This window comes from Sinohyriopsis cumingii, chromosome 2, assembly GCF_028554795.1.
Source record: "Sinohyriopsis cumingii isolate HCF-2022 chromosome 2, ASM2855479v2, whole genome shotgun sequence".
Lineage (NCBI taxonomy): Eukaryota > Metazoa > Mollusca > Bivalvia > Unionida > Unionidae > Sinohyriopsis > Sinohyriopsis cumingii.
In genome coordinates, this window is record NC_142962.1 from 21791487 (window position 1) to 21813789 (window position 22303).

General features: G+C 35.8%; 1 protein-coding gene and 1 long non-coding RNA gene across 3 annotated transcripts in view; both read left to right on the plus strand.

The window, feature by feature from the left end:
• The window catches only part of LOC149804449 (adenylate cyclase type 10-like), a 175717-nt gene that overhangs the window by 135556 nt on the left and 17858 nt on the right, over positions 1-22303 (plus strand). For both annotated transcript variants that reach the window (XM_089940570.1, XM_089940579.1), the window contains 5 exons: positions 707-854; positions 4662-4753; positions 11885-12003; positions 13787-13883; positions 15052-15167. In XM_089940570.1, the coding sequence (XP_089796696.1) occupies positions 707-854; positions 4662-4753; positions 11885-12003; positions 13787-13883; positions 15052-15167 (572 nt within the window). The remainder of the gene's footprint in view (positions 1-706; positions 855-4661; positions 4754-11884; positions 12004-13786; positions 13884-15051; positions 15168-22303) is intronic.
• LOC149804451 (uncharacterized) lies at positions 16965-18427 on the plus strand. The gene is made up of 3 exons (XR_016415703.1): positions 16965-17051; positions 17445-17657; positions 18071-18427. It is a non-coding gene; the product is annotated as an uncharacterized LOC149804451 (long non-coding RNA).

Genomic DNA, 22303 nt, shown 5'->3' on the forward strand with positions numbered 1-22303 from the left:
AGCAGTTGTGTCTGATCAGTAACTGTTTTGAAGGCAGAGACCCGAGTTTTTGGAAACGATACATGTACACTTAGCATCATGCTGTCATAATGAAATAAAATGTAAACAGTAGAGTGACATCTTATTCAGGCTATATTTTATTATTAATGAGATTATTGAGATCGAAATTCCCCATTTTATTTAGGTGTTTGTAAATAATGTGGTTTGTTTGAAAATATACTTTGGGAAAGGGGCCAAATATTGTCTCTAACCAGTTATCATTATATGTTTAGCTGTGCATAAAAAAATGTTCAAAGCAATACTGCAAAATACCACTGCTTTCTCAAAGACAGATTTGTTAAAAATTATTATATATGTATTTTTTATAAATAATTTATAAATTACTCTTCTGGAAATATATTTTTTACATGACAGGGATGGTACACATTTAACTTTGTGCAAACATCATCTGGAGAACAAAATATGAGTTTTTGTCTTCAAGGTCCAAGTTATTCAAGAACACTCTGGCAAATGTTTGCACACAATGAATTCTGTATGATTGTCATTCTCACATCATCATCAATTACTAAGTATTATGTTACCTATCACATACCTACAAAAATGTCCAACCAACTAGAACTGCCAGTCTTGTAAGGAATTGAAGTTATATGGATTGAATTGTTTGTTCCTATCACCTTTGTAGATAATATTTTTTGTTTCATAACAGGAAGATTGTGTCCTCCATGCGTATGCTGGAACAAGGATACTGTTTAAGTGACCTTTACTCCATGGATAAGGATCAGAAAGATGTCAAGTTTATCCATGCTCTTCAGCAGTTCACATTGTTGACTGGACAGGCTGTTCATCTGCATCAGGTAGAACCATCAGCTTTCCAATTTGTTTGAATTATATTCCTGATTTAGAAAGTTGGTAGTATTGGGATAGTAATTCACCTTGTTCTGCATCCATCCATCCATCCATCCATTGGTCTGTCTTATCATGCTTTACCTGTTAATACTGTAACACTCTTTGTAATACATGTGTTGATACTAAACTTTAGTGTGCAATACTACTTCATGGGAAGGAGGCACGTTCTTTGCCTCAATATAGTAATAATGCATTTTTATCATTATCATATTCTTAAGGAAAAATCTATTTTGTTCGAGTTCTTCAATATTGACTGTTGTTGTATATTTGTCAGTTTCATTTGCACATCAACTATCTTGTTTCTGAGGCTGGATAGATGTGAAATATTTTGGCTTTCCCATCAGAATGAGATTTCATGAAACTATACAAACATTTTTCTGCATATCTTTTAGAATCTTATCATTTTGTCTTACATATATATCACATTCATGATGGTGTTTTCAGTGTTGTTCCTGTTAGTTTAATCCTTGTTGAGTTTTTAGCTTACCAGAACACAAGGTCAAGTAAGCTTGTAGTATGGTCCTACATCTATTGTGCATGGTCTCTCATCCATTGTCCATTAGGAATTACCTTTTCAACTTCTCATAAAACACTGAACCAATTGCATTCAACTCAATGGAGAAAATCTTGCATGAAGACTTTTGTACTGATGATGCTGATCCACTATTCAATAAGGCCTTTGTTGCTAAAAACAGAAAAATCTCAAAACCAGCTCTATTGAAGATTGCCAGATTTCACAGAAAATATCTGGTCATAAGGTGTTTTAAGTGATGCAAATTATTCCCCAAAAATGGCTGTAATTACTAAATGAGAGTTATTGCAAGATGTCATTATTCAGCTGGTAACCTGCTGATGTAAATACTCCAGCTGAAAGTATCATGTGATTCAGTACTCTCAATTTGTACATGCTACTACAACTACTCTGTGGCACAACACTCAGCTTATATACTACATACCTATGCGACATTTTGTTTCCAATGGCAACATGAACAAATATTGCATGTGGAAAATTCTAAGTATCAAAGGCACCTTTATGCAACTTGTTTACAAGCTGATATGTGTGCAAAGTTTGGTTGAAAGTGTTAATGGATGATGTACAGACAAAAAGACATAAGATATTGAGACTGAAGATGTGAATAGTGAAAGGAATCTGGAGCACCAATCTTTTAGATATATCTTGAACATTTTAATGTTATGCTACATAATGAAAGTGTGAGTGTTGGACAGATGAATGGATGAAAATGTTAAAAATCTTGAAAGTGAAGTATTGTAAGAAGTTGAAGACACATCTGAACTTCTAATATCTGTACCAAGTTTCATAGAGATAGCTTAAATAGTTTTGTAATTTTACCCTTGAATGGAAAGTGTGAATAATATATTGATAGATAGACAGAAAAATTGACAGATTTTATTTTTGAAACTGAACAGTTGTGAACAGCAAAATATTTAAACTGAAAAGTGGTGAATAGCAAAATGCACATCATGATCAATAGTCCAATATCAGTATTAAGTTTCAAAGAGATATCTTCAGTGCCATGAGGTTGTTATGGAAATGAAAAGGTTAATGGCAAACAGACATACCAATGGATTTTGGACAGACACACAATAATAGCTGTATCCCACTATATAACATGAATGATAGATAGATAGACTTTTTATCATCAGAAAGCTTCATGATAACCAAGATTTCTTGACCAAATGCAAGATATTTTTTTTATGTGGATGCCAGCAGGTGAGTGATCTCAGGTCTGCTAAGATCTCTTGTTGCATTTAGTTCAGCAAATTATTTTCTACTGCATGTAATTCCATGCTACATTCATCTTGAGAAAAAGAATTACTCTATGATACTCAAATTAGGCGATTATGAACTATTTTTCACACATTTGTTAAGATATTGATATTATTAACCATTTTCAGTGTGATTCTTGTTTTGATATCTATTTATGTAGTCATGAAACTTAATGCATATTTTCATATGTAATACTATGTACTGCAGTAAAAACAATTAGATCACATGGACTTCTGCTGGTGACTTCATGAAGATTTAATATGATGTTCACTGCAGTAGTGAGACAATATCATCACATAATTAGGTATCGTGTGGGTTTTTTTCTTCAACAACCATTTTCTTTGAGAAAATATTTGTTAACATCAATCAGTCGGCAATTTAGTGTGTCTTTAACAAAATATTTTTTATAGATGTAATGATATATATATTAATTATTCAGCCAATCAGGTCTGCATTTATCAATAATAATAATAATAATAATAATGCTTTATTTATAGAGGGTGAGTCATTAGTCAAGGACTATTCTCCCTTGAGGCCCTCTAAGGAGAGTATAACAATGCACATTATATGAAGATAGCAATAATTACTGTTTATTTTAACATGTTTAATATTAAAATGCTAAATTCCATTATCTATTAGAAGCACATACATGCTCATGATATCTCTTCTTAAATACTCTAATATTTTCAGCAGATTAACTGTACTAGAGTATTGGAAGCTCTTTTTAAATTGTTCTGTTCTTGGTTTTGGTGGTAGAAGGTTTCCATGTGATATGGATCTCAACTGGTATTGTGTTGAAAAAGGCCTGAATAAGTCCTGAAGATACTCTAATGCAGTTCCATATAGACATGTATATAAAAGAACTGCCTTGTGAAAATCTATCCTACCATATATTGTGAACCATTTGAGTTCTGTAAATAATGCTTTTGAGGGATGATCAATAGATGCATCTAAAATTATGCATGCTACTCGTTTCTGAAGTTTATAAATCCTGTCAAGCTCAGATTTAGCAGTTTCCCCATACATTTGAACAATAATCCGTTGTTGGAAGAATATATGACTTGTAGTATAGATTTTGAGTTTCCATAGGTAAATATTTCTTGATTCTGCTGAGTAGTGCAATTTTGGAGGACAGTGTTTTACAAAGCTTATCAATATGGTCTTCCCATAATAAATTATTATCTACGGTCACGCCTACAAGCTTTTCATGTTTGACATTTTCTAATGGATGATTATTTATTGCAAGAGATAGTTTTGGGTTCCCTGACTTGTGTAGTTTTTGTGATATCCCCAAAATCCTACATTTTGTTTTACCTTCATTAATTATCATCCTATTTTGTTGTGCCCAGTTTTGTACTCTAATAAGGTCTGAGTTTAATCTCATTTGGATAACTTCATTATCAGAACTAGATGTATACAAGGTTGCATCATCTGCAAACAAATCTGTATTTGTGGAATCATTATTTAATGGTAGATCATTGATATAGATAAGGAAGAGGAGAGGGCCTAAAACTGAGCCTTGAGGGACCCCTGAATGAATTGTGCGAGTTTGAGAGCTAATATTGCCAATGCTTACTTGTTGAGACCTTTTGTTTAGGTATGATCTAAACCAGTTTAAAGAAGGATTGTCGAAACCTGTAACAGTTCAAATTTTGCAGCAGAATTTCATGATCAACAAGATCAATTGCTTTCTTGAAGTCAGGGAAAACAATCCCAGTCATATGTCCATTATCCGTTTCCTTCAGCCAAAGATCAATTAATTTGGTAAGTTCTGTTTGGCACGAGTGGTACTTTCTAAATCCAGATTGTGCTTTATGGAATAGAGAGTATGTTTCAAAAAATGTATAGACCTGAATGACTACATGCTTTTCAGATAATTTCTCAGTGTCTACATTGCAAGAAAAATACATCATTAATATTTTAACAAGAATTTCTTTAATGATATTTTTGTATCTTTGTGTTTCAGTTCATCACAGCATATGTGGCATTGATTGAATGTTTCAGGGAAAGAGGAAATATTTCAGACAGTGGGCTTCTTGAGGTTGAATTGTTAGGAAAGTTAGTATTATTTAAGTCAACTTGCTACTGTTTTTTAAAATCAAATTATAATATGAACCAGGAGCCATCCTATTGACTGTCCTTGGCAGTTTGTACTAACCAGTCACCTATCCCATGCTGCTGGTACTAACCAATCAGCTGTTTATGACTTCTTGTATTAACCTATCATTTGTTCCTGGTTTTTATAATAACCAATCAGCTGTCTCTGGTCCTCCATCATAAAACTAGTTAAATCCAGTTCTTGTAAATATTCTGAGCAATTCGAAGTAAGATTTCCAGCCTGGAGTAAAATGTATTACTCTAAATGTTGATGGTTTAGGCCACATTTGGAACATCTTCATTTCTTTCTTGCATGCAAAGGCAAAGGCAGAGGGTGATTAGATTGGGCCAGACTCCACATTGTAAAACTGGAGTGATAAATGTTGCTCCAAGTGTACAAAGACTTTTTTTCAAAACAGCTAATGCATCAGTTTGATTGGTCAGAACATTGTCAAGTATAATTTGGAGTCAAATAGAATTTTAAGACAGGGGACCAGGTCCAACACTTTCCAACCTTATCGAAGGAGTTTGCACCTTTATAGACATTTAACTTAGAAATTGAGCATCAAGAATGGGCTGGTTTATTGGAAATTGCAGAACATATACTTAATCTTGCAGCTTCACACAAAAATTTAAATGAGTTCAGGTGTGCTGCATGGAGACATTTTAACAGTTTGTGTATCTGTAATATACAACCAAATATTCAAATCACATTGTAGAGCAAGGTTTCACTGTTTAAAATTTAAAATAACATGGCATTGGTATTTAGTTAGTATTGTATTGTATCCTCCTGAAGTTAGAGAACCACTTCAAGCCAGGAAATTAAAATGCAATTGCTTGCTGCATCTGTTTTATTTTGAGCAGTGTTGTACTTTAAGAATACAGAGAATCAAATAAATTGTTTTGTTTGTTTTCTTTCCATTTTTTTCTTGCATGTGTAGCTTAATTTTTTGTGAAGGGACACCAATGAGGGATTTAAAAAAGACTGAGAGGCATAATTTAGTTGTATTTTGTTGTTCAGAAAACATGAATATTGATGTCTTACCTCAAAACTGTGGCCATAGCAATAAGAAAGATGAGTAAAAATCATAGTAGTTTCCAAAAGTAATATATTGTACTCAAATCTGTATTTCTTCCATTACCAATGTTACACCTCAGTTGAGTTGTCAGGGGGACACTATATGTACCTGTGTCCTGCTAGAATGATCAAAATATGGGAATTTGTTAAACTTAGAGGAACATTGTCAGTTTGGAGTTGGAGAATATCCTGTATCATTATCTATGGGGGATATTCACAACTCCTAATTACTTAATGTCAGTCATTAACCAGTGATGATCAAATTTTATTTTGAAAATTTAATCATATCCAGTTCAACTGTCACTTAATTCATGTTTGGATGAGGTAAGAGGCAACACAACAATCTTCCAAGAGATGTCTTCTCAAAAACTACCTAAAAAACTTTAACCAAGCTAGACAAAGCATCCAGACAAAAGGTCTTTCAGTTTTGTGCTGATGATAAGGATCTTCCATCAAATATGGCTACTATTTAAAATAATAGATAAAACCTTTAATCAACTTTTTCTCAAAACCCACTCCAGTGAATTTAACTATCTTTGGCACAATATATCCTGGCATAAAATCCTTCCTGTATTGGACAAATGATACTGATGGTATATCAAAAATGGATGAAGATACAAAATAAAGAGAAACTTTGAAATGATTATTTTCATAACATCTTCAATCAACAGAGTATTTTGAAGGAAGAAAGTTATACAGAACTACAGTTTTCAAAGAAAAAACAGACTCTTCCAAAAGGGTGTTGGACTTCTTGTTTACATTAAGATGGCATTCCTTTCAAACAACAATATGATCTTGAGGAATTGGGTATACAATAATCTGGCTAGAAATGAGACAAAATGTCCAAAAGCCATTTGTATTAGGCTGTCTATAGACCACCAAAGACTGTATGCTAGGTATAATATATTTCAAATAAGCCGAAACTCTGTATACAGAAAACGAAGAAGTCGTTTTAGTAAGTGATTTTAATTACACTTTTCTTTATGATACCAATCAAAGATGGATTAAAATCATGAATTCTCTGAATTATAACAGCTAGTTCATGTACCCTCTAGAATAACAGAGGTATCTGAAACATTAATTGATCACATCTGTACTAACAATGTTAACAATGCTGTATTATTGAAGTTGCAGTTCCCCATTGTTCCATAAGTGATGATATCCTATATGCTGTACACAAAAATTAAGTAAAAAAAGTAAACCCCATCACCACAAAGTATTGAATAATGAAACAATTTGATTCACAAATATTCCTTAAAGAACTGAAAGATATGCCTTGGTCAGTAATTAAATCTTTTAATAGCAGCAATAGGTTACCCATAGTTATTGTTTAGCTTTCTTTTTTGTGCCAAAAAACCCACAGTTTGATATGAATACATCTTCCCTTAGAGTGACATATTGTCAGTATGACACAATTCCTTGTGCAACTTGCCTTGTCCTTGGTATGTCATGTGCAAAACAAACACAAGTAGTTCATTTTTTCAAGGTTGTTGATGTCATCAGATGTATGTCAAATTCACTGGAGAAAATTTGCCTGTAGCAGTGTTTTTTAACCCTTTACCTCATAGATCATAGTGACAAAGTGCAGCACGCTATAAATAGAACACCTGTTACCTAGCAGACCGCATACCCATAAGCATGCCTGTGATTTGTTAAGCAATGTAGTGTATGTTACGTTTAACATCAATTTTAACCATTTTACATTTTTGGTACACATATATTATATGTGGAAAAATTTAAGAGTAAAGTCCGATTGTTATAGCTGTGTAATTATTTTTCACAGAATAATTTTTTTATGTGCTTCAAAATCGAGAGAGAATTCATTCACCGTCATGTCAGTCAGTCACGAGGACCAACCGTAGCTGCCATTTCCGATACTCGGAATTTACAAGGTTTTCGTGTTTGTCTACATCACAAAGTCATCTGAATTTGATAATTTATAGAAACTAATTGCTGCCTACATCAATATTAGAGACTTTACATAATTTATTGAATCTTTCGTGGTTGTTATTCTAATCGTGAAAACATCGTACGTACTGAATGAAATCCGCGGCTGCCATTTTGGAGAGTGGAGATTACGACCCAGTTACTTTAAATAGCAGATATCGACCAGTGCATGAATAGCGATTACGTGATCTGACGTAATTGTCATTCGCAGAAATGAATGTAGTATCTAATAGGTGGGTTTTCCCCGAAGGTGGCGCTACGAAAACTAGCTCAAAATGGCTGATGTTTACAGCAGGCGTCGAACGGTGCTTCCCCGCGAATCTTGTAAAGGCGTCAAAAGGCGCTTCCATGTGAATGGAGTAGAGGCGTCCAAAGACGCTTGTATGAGGTAAAGGGTTAACTGCAATTGCAGCCAGGCCTCTACAATAATTTATCTCTAATGGTATTACATGATACATTTGTTTCTTCCAAATCTTTATGTGGCAACCTTTTCTCTCCAGTTTTGGTTCCTTCAGGGACTTGAGGTTACTTTGTGTAGACCAGCAGGGTTTGGATACACTTACTAAATCATTTTATATCTAGGTACTGGTAAGTAATTGCATGCAAGAAATAATGACTGCTTGTTCACTAGATGCTACATGTTCCTCAGTTTAGATTGACACTGCAGGAACCATGTTGTATACAGTATCTATACTAGATATTTGACTGAATGCATTGAATTTTCTCACATTGCTATTGTGTGTATGTATGTATGTATGTATGTATATATGTATGTATAATTCAATTATTCAAAAATAGTTGTATAAAACACAGGAGTGTACTCTGTATGTGGTACATACAAACAAGGTTAGTTATATGTGACATAATAAATATTTTAATTTATTTACTGTATTAAGTAATAATGTCAACACAGTCTATGGGAAAGTGTGGCCACAAGAGGTCTTCTTTGGACACTCATGCAGACTGTATTAAGTGTTCCAAATGATCAAGAAAAATTGTTGTACATTTTGTAAATCATGGTCTGCAGAAAGCTGGAATCTTGCAGACTACAGCTGCACTTATTCGAGAAAGAGGAAATTTCATTTTCCTCCTTCATCAGAATTTTCCAGCTTCTCTGTTTCAGAAAAGAAGGGGTCTTCTGACCAGAATGACCCTCCCAGCATGTTGTTACCTTCTATTGTTCAGTAGATACTGTAGCAGTGTGTCACTGCCTCCCATGGAGGAGATGTACCTCTCACCTCTTAGTGTGTTGCTGCCTCCCATTGTGGAAGATATACACCATTCATCGTGTGGCATGCCACTGCCTGCATTTCAGGAGTAGATGGACCACCTATACTATAGCATGTCGCTGCCTCCCTCAGAGGAGGAGATGTGCTGCTCTTCTCTTAGTGTGTCACTGCCTCCCATCAAGGAAGAGATGCACCACACCAACCTGTTGGAGGTAGTGTGTCGCACCCACCCACTGGGATGGATCAGCACCACACCTTCCTTAGTGATGTATCAGCTGAAGATCCTGTATCCTTTGATCATCACACTGGTCTCACTGTATGGGGATAGGGTTTCAGACCAAATTTCCCCCTCTCCACCCTCTACCACCTCATTATGAACATTGAGAGTCTAACCAGTGGGTTCAGGCTACACTAGGGGATCAGATTAATATCCCTCCCTTTCTATTTTACCGGTGAATCTCTATAGGATGTGGGGCCCTCCACTTCAGGGGCCTTGGCTTTTGGATGTTGCCCTTATAACAGAGGTGATACTCTGGCTCTTTTCCCACCATCACCTCATCACTGGGTGGAAACCATTCAGAAAGCTAGAGGCATCACTTCTTCCAGGACTGATAGACGTTCTTGTCCCTCTCCAGCTCATGCCACTCCTTCAGCCCCTACTCACAGTTGCGGTATGGGACTTTGCACAGAATCGTCCTATACTCTTTTCACCACCTAGGGATTTAGTGATGCCCACACACTCTTTAGATCAGAGTGTCCTTTTACCTCCATTCTGGTAGACTCTTCTGAGTTTGACATGGCAGAAGCACAAGTGACACCTGCTCTTACACCCACTCCTTCATCTCTGTTAGGTGTGGAAGAAGAGATATGGTCTTTTAACAAGGCAATAAATAAAGTTTATTGCCTCCTACCTCCTGACTTGTGCCCAAAACTGCCACACAGTCCAGAAAGATCCTTTCCAGTCTGGAAAAGATCTCAGGGACTCAACCTCAACCAGATCTCTTCCTTCCTCATTATTCTACAATTGAGGAAACTGCTGGGAGGTTTTCATTGGGCCAAAATATCAATCAACATCAAGGGTAAGCCAATCCCTTCTCAAGATTGTGACCCTTGTCTCTTCTACCAGCTGTTGGGTACATTCCCCAAAGTGGTCCACGAAACCTCCCCAGCTTGATGTCAGTGCAGCCAAGGTGGGTATTTCAAGTGGAGCCTGGGCCTTTCCTTAAAAGACATTGAAGCTATTGAAGCTATGGAACAAAAAGTCTGACTGCTCATCACCATAGCTACACATGACAACCTCTTCTCAGCTGCTTCAATGCATGCCAGAAGCTGTGGCCAAGACATCTCAGGATACACCTTTTGTTTCTGTGGCTTTGTTCTCAGAACTTCTTCACATCTGCAGTGACATTGCTTTGGATTCCTCAATTGTACTACTTGATCACAGTAAAGACATCCTTAGGGCTGCTTCACTTGAAGCTGCAAATCTTTTTGGAGCCTTATTCCTACCGTGGCACCTTTAGACTTTTTGGATCATCAACATATATCTTTCACATCCACTCCTGGTCCCATCCCAATCAGCCAGGAAACATGTCAGTGTGAATCACCCTCACGGGCTTTCTGCCAAGCTCTTCCAGCAGACACAGCCCCAGTCCAATATTCTACCTCAAAATGGACCGCCTCCTCCTCATCCATGTGGCTCCCAGAAACCAAAAAACATATGCCTGACAAACCTGGAAAGAAAGAAGACAGTTTTCACAGTCCCCTTCTTTTCACAAAGCAGTGGATGTGCAATAGCCCTCTCCTGCTGCACATCCCTCTCCCAGACATTCGTATCAGAGCTTTCCTAGGCCGCTTTTCCTAGGCATGATCAAGCATCATGGGCAATGGTTGGATCCTCTCAATAGTGAACGAGCAGTACCAACTCCAGTTTTAAGAACTACCTCCTTTATCCAGGACCCTCATCTTTCTTCACGACTCCAACCTGTTGAAACTAAGGGAGGAAGTGCACATCCTTTTACAGATATGGGCAGTTGAGAGAGTCCTGAACGATCAATCACCCGCCTTCTATTTCCATATCTTTCTAGTCACCAAGAAAGGTGGAAAGTTTTGCCCTGTAATCAATCTCTTTCCTTTAAACTGGTTTCTTCTAGAATCTTTCAAGCTGGAGACCACGTTCTCAATCCAGAGGCACTTAAACCATCCAATTGGGCGGTCTCCATCGACCTTCAAGATGCCATTCTACACATCCCCATATTTCCTCCCACCACAGATATATCCGGTTTTGCTTAGTGAAAATAAAAAACATACATAGATCTGTTATTGGTAAAGTATAACTCACCATGGTTTAAAACCCACTTTTTGTAGACAAAATTATTAGATTTTCTGCTGCAAATGTACCAGCTATATGGTATCCTGCTTTTTTTATTTGATTAAATTTGCGTTCATCTACTAGGGGCCCTGAGTGGCCAAGTGGTCTAAAGCACTCATCATTCCAGATCACTGCCATCTCACCCATCTGTCCCTGGCTCAGCTATTGTGGTTACATGAGAAAGCTTGTGAGTCAGTGGTTCTTCCTAAGGCTTCCTTCACCATTTATACTGGCCACCATGTATAACCTATCTTGTGCTGAAAATGGTGTTAAACCCCATAACAACAACAACAACAACAAGATTCATCTACTGACCTTCTTGTATAATACTATTTTGGGTAGGGTGTGCATATGTTGTATAGTATTGACAAATGTTATCTGAATTAATGAAAAACAGACTACAATGTAATCATTTAACACAGTAATCTTTTCAGTTTTATCCTTTGTTACTCTCTTTCCTCATGTGTAAGATGTGCAAAGCGTCATGAAGAGCTGTCATCAGAAGACAGAAGCATCCTTGCCAAGGTTTATGCCCAGAGCTGTGTTATGTCCCTTCAGAAAGGGGAACTGGAGAAGGCTGAATTGATAGGTACAATCATTTTTGTGATAAAGACCATTTATTGATATAACAAAATTTAGAAACCTTTCTGAAATTGGCCTGCATCAGAACAATTTTATCCTATGACATTTTGGGGTTCCTGTAGATATATTAGGAAAGTCATCAGTTAACTAATCACATCTTTGGCTTCTTGCCTTTGTGTATGTAAATTTCTAGGCTTTTTCAGGACATTGTCTTTTAGTTGTTTCTTCAAGGGATATCTGATCATTTTGACACCTTTGTCAGTAATAGTGACCATAGATGCTGAAGTTATGTGCACAAACTCCTAACAGCATGTGTTCAGGCAAGAGAATACACTAAAGAAAAATTGGCAGATATTCCTGTTTCTCCCTAAAGCAAGGGTCTCTGACTCAAACCACCCTGAGGGCCACATGAGGGCATTTTTTGTGGCCCAAGGAGCACGAAACCTTTGTTATCTCTCATGATGCCTTGTGAGGCCAATCATTTTGTGGGCCACAGGATACGGCTTGGTGGGCCACATACAGCCCGTGGGCTGCGTGTTTGTGACCCCTATCCTAATGTATATAAATATGCACAGTGATGAAAAGCGCATCCAGGGTAGCAGATAAGGATCAAGATTTTGGCACATAGGTCTAGAACTTGTGGGAAATGTGAAGTCCCATGCCAAAAGTGCAACTGTTAATCTGTGGCAAATTCCTGTAAAATATCTTTTTAATCTGTTTGATTTCAGAATTGTGCATTATTTTCTATGACAGTAATACTGCTGCATGTTAATATGATAGTAACACAGTAGAATGTTTATTATAAAATGCAGAACAGTAATACCATTACAAGTTTGTAATACTGCTACATGGTTAATTGACAGTAACACAGAACAACATTACTGTTACAGGTTTATATGCTTATAACACTGTTCTATGTTTATATGTCAGTAACACAATGTTTATGATGATAATACTGTTACAAGTTTTCATTATAATACTACTGTTACATGTTTATTTGACAGTAATACTGTTATTAGTTTATAATCACACTTCGAATAATAATACTGGTATATGCTTATAGTCACACACTGACCAGTAATACTGTTACATGTTTATAAACCTATGCAGGACAATAGTTACATGTTTGTCATTACAAAGAGAACAGAAATACAGTAACATATTTATCATTACACACAGAACAGTAATACAGTTAAATGTTTATCATTACACATGCAACAGTAATACAGTTACATGTTTATCATTACACACTCAACAGTAATACAGTTATGTTTATCATTATTCACACAACAGTAATACAGTTACATATTTATCATTACAAACAACAGTAATGCAGTTACATGTTTATCATTTCACACACAACAATAACACAGGTAAATGTTTATCATTACACACAAAAGTAATACAGTTGCATATTTTTCATGACACACAACACTAATATAGTTAGATGTTATCGTTACATACAACAGTAATACAGTTGCATGTTTATCAGTACACACAACAGTAATACAGTTACATGTTTATCATTACACACACAATGGTAATACAGTGACATGTTTATTACAAACAACAGAAATACAGTTAGATGTTTATCATTACACACAGAACATTAATACAGTTGCATGTTTATCATTACACACAGAACAGTAATACAGTTATGTGTTTATCATTGTACACAGAACAGTAATACAGTTAAATGTTTTTCAGTACACACACAACAGTAATACAGTTAGATCTTTATCATTTCACACAGAACAATAATAGCATAACATGTTTATAATCAAATACAGGACACACAGCTGCAGATATCATTGCTACAATCCATGACTGGAGTGCAGGAAGTCAGTATGCCCCATACTTTGGATTTATAGCCATCATGAGGAATAAGTAAGATTTTTGTGTTGTACACATTGAAAACTAACATACACATTAAACACTACTGTCTTTCAAACTTCAGTGCTTACATTCTTAGTATTACCAACACATGATAGAATATTTTTCAGAAGGCCAAAGTAATGTAAATTTTTTTTTACAAAATCTGCCCCCACATACCTAAACACCATTTTCCAGGAAAGAGAATCTACTACTACCCCAAAACTAAGATAATTAAAATGGCAGAATCTCAAAGTACCCAAGCCAAAATGGAGCCTCTCAAAAATAGTTTTCAATTTTCAGTTGCACTTATTTGGAATAACATTCCACATGATATTAAATCAGCTTCAAGCATCTCTTCCTTCTATAATAGGTGTATTAGATAGATGAAATCATAAAAAAATGGTGTACTTATTAAAGTACATGTTACACCACCAACCTCCTGTGCTTCATTTTCATTTCTGAAGCAGTGTAGCATTTATATGAATAGTAGTTTACATACTGTGTATATTTGTGTGTGTGTGTTTCTGTGTGAACATATTAGCTTGTATCTTATCTGTACATAATAGAGGGCTTCAAGGTAGATTAGTTTCTTATTTGTAACTGAATCACCCTTTGAAATAAAGTCTTTATTATTATTATTATTATTATTATTATTATTATTTGTAGACAGTATTTAAACACTACTGTAGACATTTCATCCAGTAAATAATTACAGTTATAAAAGCACTTTATTATAGCCTATTGATCTTGTTCAAATAGGTTTTTTTTATATAGTTTTAATGGCATTTTAACACATTTTTAGAAATATCATGTTTAGGAAGTGGAAGATTAAAGTACAAAAAGACGCTGACCTACTTAAATGGCCATTCTCCCTCCATTCCCAAAATAAAAATAAAGGTTAACAAGACAGAATCTTGATATGAACCTTACCAGTAATTTAGATGTTATTAGTATGAGTACAAAAAATAATGACTTAGCTAAGTAACTACTTATTGTATTAGAATGACTGAATGTGATCATGCCACACACATAAGCACATAATGCTATCAGCAATAAAGTTTTGTATAGCTTGTGTAGGGACCCATATGAGTCAACTTTCCCATGATTATTTACTGTCCTTATACTATATGATTTGTTGAGTCTATCTCCCTAAAATCATTTACTGTGTTTCCACTTTCAGATTTGAGAGCTGTGTAGATACTTTACATTCACTGCGTCGAAGTGTACAGCTAGCAGACAATCGAATTGCCAAAGCCTGGTTTCATACATTGTGTATGGAGCTGATGTTGCTTGGAGGTAAATGAGCACATAAACGTAGTTCAGGTACAATCCAAACAAGTCATCGTTTGATGACCACTCTCTTGGGACAGTAGAGATACATTATTGCTACACTGTTAAACTTTCTGACTGGTATAATATAATGCTGGAGTTAAAAGTGAAATAGAAGAACCTAAATGTATTGTTAGATGTACAAAGACATTACTTTGAGTCAGTATTGTTAACTTCATTCATTGGTCCCTCGCTATACAGTGTCAGTATACAGCAGCCTTTTTTATATTGCATATATGGCTTGGAGTCCCATTCAGTTGTTTGAATTTTGTTTAATCATTGCCATTTGAATTATTAACCTTAGTTTTAGTTTTTGACTCATGAAAACCAATTATGAGTTCACATCAATAATCAACCTAGTGTTGGATTTATATGTACTATTATAACAGTCTTGCTGGAACATGCCCCAACATAAGTATCCTTCACATATAGCATAGGTCAATTTCATTGTTGCCATTGACATCATTATAGAGAATGAACACATTAGCTAACTTTGCCTGGATATTGGAATTACCTGCATCTTACAGTGTAAGATTTTTCCACTTGTCCTCTACTAAATATGCAGTGGTATACCAGTATACCAGTATATTGCAGTTTGCTGTTTTGGCAGTACATACAGCAACACATTTTCTGTACCACAGTATTTTCATGGCCCTGCTTTCACCCAATAAATATCTGTAGGCTGCACAATTTTACCAATTTATTTCAAGAATCATATTTCCTTTTTCTCCTAGACAAACACTTAGCACAACATTGCAAGAGAATGAGATGCACAGTACCATTATTTGGGCAAAGTTTAATTGGGAGGTGGGGGTAGGAAGTCAAGACCAGGGGATATTTTCCAGTTATAAATAATAAATTAAAAAATTCACTTTCCCTCAGATATTTATGTCCTATTCGTAATGACATTAAATGAATGGTACTGAAGAGTCAGTGTTCATAAATAAAGCAATTCCGATAAAAAAATAATTTATTTTTCTATGCCGGAATGTACATACACCAAAATAAGCAACATCTGCAGTTATGATTGATATTTTAGCTTCAGAGAATAAAACGAAAGTGAAACATGTAAACAAACAACAGTAGCATCTGATGTTTTCCATGTAAAATACATGGTCAGAGCAAAGTACTTATGTCACATTAAATCCCTTTACTTGTCTCCAGATATTGATTAACATCATCACATTTTTCAAGTTAGTTGACAGGCGTGTAGACCTGAATTTTAATTTTCAGAATTTTTTTAATCAAGCTATTCCCAACAAAAAAGCAAAAAGTGCAGTAAGGGAATTCAGTTTAAAGAAAAGGAGGATTAGTGGTGAAATTGAAGAATGTATTGCTGTATGCAAGAAGTGCAATACTATCATATGTTATAGTGGTGGAATGAGCAGTTTAAGTATCTGTCTAATTTGACACCACAAGATTGGCAGGATTGTATCATTTTTTCATAGGATCAATACAGCTGCTGCTGTACTTAAAGGCAAAACTAATTTACTTGGACTTAAAAACATAAAACTGATTCAAGACATGTGCACCAGGTAGAACTCCACTGTAGACATGATTGAAAGGGTCCTGGAATCGCAGCACGCTGTTTATGCTGCTTTAGTTACTAAGGAAGTGAGAAACAATGCCAGCGACATCAGTTCATTGTTGGAGGAGGTTACTCTTGCTGAGGACATTATGAATTGCCTGCTACCTCTTTGAGAAATTACAAAAACTATGAGGTCAAAGAAGACACCTATGGTATCACTCATACTTCCATTCCAGAAAAAAAGCTCCTGTCCATTACCTTAGCTGTCCAGGAAAATGACTGATATTGTCAAACAAATGAAAAATTCATGATTTGTTTACCAGGTAAATATACTAGAAATAGCTATAATACCTTTGGTTACATTTTAATCAATCTAAAGATTTTACTACATATAAAATTAAAGTCAAAGATGGAATTAAAGTATCAAAATAGTAATACATGTACAATTTTATATAAAGTAATTCAAATTAACTACACTGTATTTTGTCAAGTGACTTTAGCAATAGCGAGAAATAGCCACTACTCCACAGTGATGTTCTTCCGTCCATTTGTATGTCACATAATGTTATATTTTTGCTTACAAGTTTACATATTCATGCCTATTACCTTGACATCGATGGCTTAACAAGTTCACAGTGGCCACTAGGCCGCTAGAATTTCTTTTACATTTTCATGTTGGATGCAACAAGCATTTATATTGAGCTGTATTTTGTTAGGTATAGGAAGAACTAGGAGTTTCTGAAGGAATGCACACTATTAGATCTTCAAGTCAGTGTTCTTGACTGAACAGGAAATATTCAACACTTGCAACCAACTAGCTTTGGAATCATCTCTAGTTAACCAAGCTGACAGCAACAAACATGAGCCTGGAACATCTTCTCAGTCACATCTTCCTGTGGATCCATCCTTGCCAGAAATTGTTGATATTTGTAAGTTATTGTGTTTTGTTACTTTGTTGCTATACTTGCTGGTCCTTTGGGATTATTGATCCCAGACACTTCATCTGAAATTGGAGTTCCAGTTAGGGCATTGATTAGTAGGCATTGCAAGTTCCATTACCTTCCCAGAAAAGATTTATTACAACTGAATCTGCCATTTTTTGTTTCTTTGCATGTGTTCCCTCTTTTAAAAGAATTCCCTTTTTAAATCTTTTATTGGTACAGCATGTTCATAATATTTTTCTGCAGTCCCCCTCACATAGAATTTATCAGTGCTAAAAAAAGCCATATTTAATGTGACATTTTATTATCACATCACATTCCTACTTTTATGCAAGAAAATATGTACGAAAGCCTTGAAAGTGGTTGGCATACTGAAATTCATTTTATCATCTTATTTTCAGCAGATGAGGTCAAATCAGATGAACCAATTCTCAAAGAGTAAGGGCCCTCCTCTGACTGGACTTGCGTCGATTTGGGTGACATATTTGTCAGGGAGGACAAGCTGACTGAATCCGGACTTGACAGAGTGAAGCATGAGGTTGATTTGCTCAGGAATGAATCCCTAATAATGTTCAATGAGGATCATTTAAAATGGTGAAAAGCTCAACAGTAGAAGTTTCCACTCCTTACACAACTAGCTAGGAAAATGCTATGCATTCCTGCCACTTCCGTGCCCACAGAGAGAGTCTTTAGTGCAGCAGGAGATATTGTTACCACACAGAGGGCTGTTTTAAGTTCAGACATTGTCAATAGGTTAATTTTCCTCAAGAAAAATATGCAGTGACTTATTTAGCATCTTACTAAAATGATATGAAAAATATAGTTCAGGTGTATGGAGATATTTAAAACATTGCTCCTGTGAAGTTTAAATTAAAACACAGACAGAGAAGAAATGGCAGTGAGATTTTTATTTGGTGATAATTTGACTGCTTTCAGATGTTTTTTAGACTTGTTTCATGTTTATGTTAATTTTATATGTTCATGTGACTACCATTTGAAATCTTATAAGGTAACATCACTTAGATATGTTGTATCTCCTACCGCAGAACAACTCGATAACTGTCTGCGTTCATTACTTGACAAACATGCCCCAACTACCAACTGCAGAGTATCAATTCAAAAGTGTTCTCCATGGTATAGCAGTGTTAGGGACCAGCTTTGCACTGCTAAAAGAGACCACCGTAAAGCTGAGAGGCTCTGGCTTTCCACCAGACTCACTATTCATAAGCAAATCTATGAAGTCGCTAAGAAGAATGTCACAAATATAGTCCATGCAGCGAAATCAGCCCACTACACTACTAAGATCATGGAAAGTTCCAGCTGCAAAGAGCTCTTCGAGATTACTAACAAGCTAATGTCAAGGAACAAATCAACACCACTTCCAACTACCTTCTCTCCAGTCGACCTTCCTGACATGTTTGCAAATTTCTTCCGTGACAAAGTACAAACCATTAGAGATAAACTTGACACCACAATTTCAATTGACTCGTCGTCACCATACAGTTGGGATACAGAATTTGAGCAGCAACCATTAGCAGCATTTGATCCTGTCTCTGTGGATTTCGTACGTAAAATCGTGATGAAGAGTGCACCAAAGTCATGTGAACTTGATCCAATTCCAACATCACTGCTGCTTGAGTGCTTAGATCCAGTATTGCCTTCACTATCTGATTTTATTAATACCTCTCTCTCATCTGGGGAACTCCCATCATTTTTCAAAACTGCCATTGTAAAGCCTCTGCTGAAGAAACCAACACTAGACCATAACGATTTAAAGAACTACCACCAGTTTCTAATCTCCCATTCATTTCAAAAATCTAAGAAAAGGTTGTTCTATCCCAGCTTGTATCTCATCTAAATTCAAACAGTCTTTTTAGCAATGTACAATCTGCATATCGCCCTTGCCACAGTACTGAAACTGCTCTTCTAAAAGTAGTTAATGACATTCTCTCTGCGTTGGATAGCAGAAAGATTACAGTCCTCACCCTCCTTGATTTGTCTGCAGCATTTGACACAATAGACCATGATATATTACTTCACCATCTCCAGCATGTATTTGGCATTCATGATACAGCCTTACTGTGGTTCAAGTCCTACTTGGTCAACAGGACACAAATTGTATCTGCAAATGGACTACACTCCAGCCCAGTTGATCTATGTTGTGGTGTTTCACAGGGGTCTGTTCTCTTCATTCTGTACACTCATTTGCTCTCAAGTGTCATAGATCATCATCCAGTGTCTGACCAATTGTACGCTGATGACACCCAAATATACAAATCTATCCACCCAACTGAAGTTGATGCTACCATCCAAGGTGTAGTGAGGTGCATTTCTGATGCGAAATCATGGATGACTTGTAAAACGCTGCAGATGAATGATGATAAAACTGAGGCCATTCTGATCACAACACAAAGACTTTCTCATTCACATCCTTTACCTCAAACAATAAATATCAGCAACGCCAACATTAAATTCACACAATCAGTACAAAATCTAGGTGTTACTCTGGACAGTACACTCACATTGCACCAACAGGTCATGAACATATGCAAGGCTGCATATCTAGAGCTGAGACGCATTAGCTCAATTCGCAAATATCTTTCAGTTGATGCCACTAAAACACTTGTGTGGTCATAAGTACTTTCAAGACTGGACTATTGTAACTCAATTCTGACTGGTTCATCTCAATATCTACTCCAGAAACTTCAAAAAGTTCAAAACACAGTGGCTCGGATCATACTTAGAGTACCATGATCAGAGCACACCTTCCTGCGGCTCTGTACCCTACACTGGCTATCCATTCGATCCAGAATCAAACACAAAATTTGTTCTCTGTGCTACATTTCACTGTTGGACTCTAGTCCAACATGCCTATCCGACCTCACCCATGTGTACACACCAGTAAGATATTTACATTCCTCTTCTGACAATCGTATACTCATTATTCCCACTATGAAAACAAAGTCATATGGACAGCGTTCTTTTGCATACCATGGCCCAGCAACATGGAATGAATTGCCCACTGAACTTAGACACAAAGACAAAGTGATCACATTTAAGAGGGCTCTCAAAACTCACTTATTTCGACTGCAAGAACAAACTTAAAGACCTAATAATGTTTTCCTACCTGAAATATTCTCAGCATGTTTTTTTTATTTTTTAATGTTTTTCTAATTTTATGTTGTTTGTTTTTATAATAATATTATTATGTTTTTTATCTTGTAGGTGTTGTCTGATGTTGTAAAGCACTTAGAGCTTCTAAAGATTAGGCGCTATACAAAGTCCTCATTATTATTATTATTATTATTTATCAAGTAGTAAATGTTATGGTGATTATTTTATTGTTTTCATTAAATGTTACTGTGATGCAATAGATATTGCAGTATGGGTTTGTTATATCACAGTATATTGCAATACAGTTTGGGCATATCATTGCACCCCTAACCTATTCCGCACTCAACATAACTTTTTTCTGTACACTGTTTAAAGATTGTGCAAAAGCATATTGTTCCAACTCAAAAAGGTGGTTGTCATTTAAGTGAAGAAGAGTCATGGCAACCTTTTTAACGTATTTTAGGCTGAATTGAATGAGATTTGCATAGACCAACAACCAGTCAACATATTATCATGAGGCTGCGAATGTAGAAAGTAAATAGATAGAAGTGATTTTTGAAGGACCATGATTTGTTTGTCATTTATTCCAGTGGAGTTAGGACCCCTCATATTTTCAAGATTTTAAATATTTTGCTAAGATCTTTAACCATATATCATATTTCTCTCTGGTGTATCAGCTATATAATAGGAATTTTGTGTTTTACGGTTTCTAATACCATCATCAAGAGGTAGGATTCCTCAAAGCCTGTCCATCCATCTGTTCTTCTGGCCATTATGCTATCATTTAGACCGAAAGTTTTTCATGGATTCTTAAGAAACTCATTAAGTATAATGGTATCACCTTTCACTTGAAGATGCATCTACGGTAAAACCTGATTTGAAAAGCCTCTGATAAATCTGTGATCTTGCCTTTTTCCCATATGCAATGTATGACACAATCTTGTGAATGCAACTAGACTCACAGTTATTAATGGATCTACATGAATCTAGAGTCATAGTTATGATGCCAGTATGCGTATTGACAGATTACTATACTCCAGTAATTTCTTTTTATTGCCCATTTTTGTCCTTGAGCCAAATGTATTGTATGAGAGAATCTTATGAGTGTAACTAGTCTTGCAATTTTTGATGGCTCATTATGAAATTTGGTACATGTTATGACATAACGCACACTGTATTATGTTATGAGTATTATGTTATGAAATCTTTATTTCTGTTTCCTATTCCATTTCTGCACAGTAATTTGAGTTCTCCATCATATACTGTTACCTAATTTTGTGGCTGTCTTGCACATGGGGTAAGAATAAAGCCTACTGATTTTCATGTCAAAAGGTAAAAAGGTCAAGCCACTGTGACTTAATGAAGAAAAATGGTTTCTGCACATACACATTAATTGTGCAGCATATATTTGGACCAAACTTTGTCGATGACTTGCACTTTGAGCAAGTAAGAAGTGGGGGGGGCCAAAAGACCATAGGTCAAGGTCACTGACTCAAAGAAGACAAATGGTTTCCGCATAA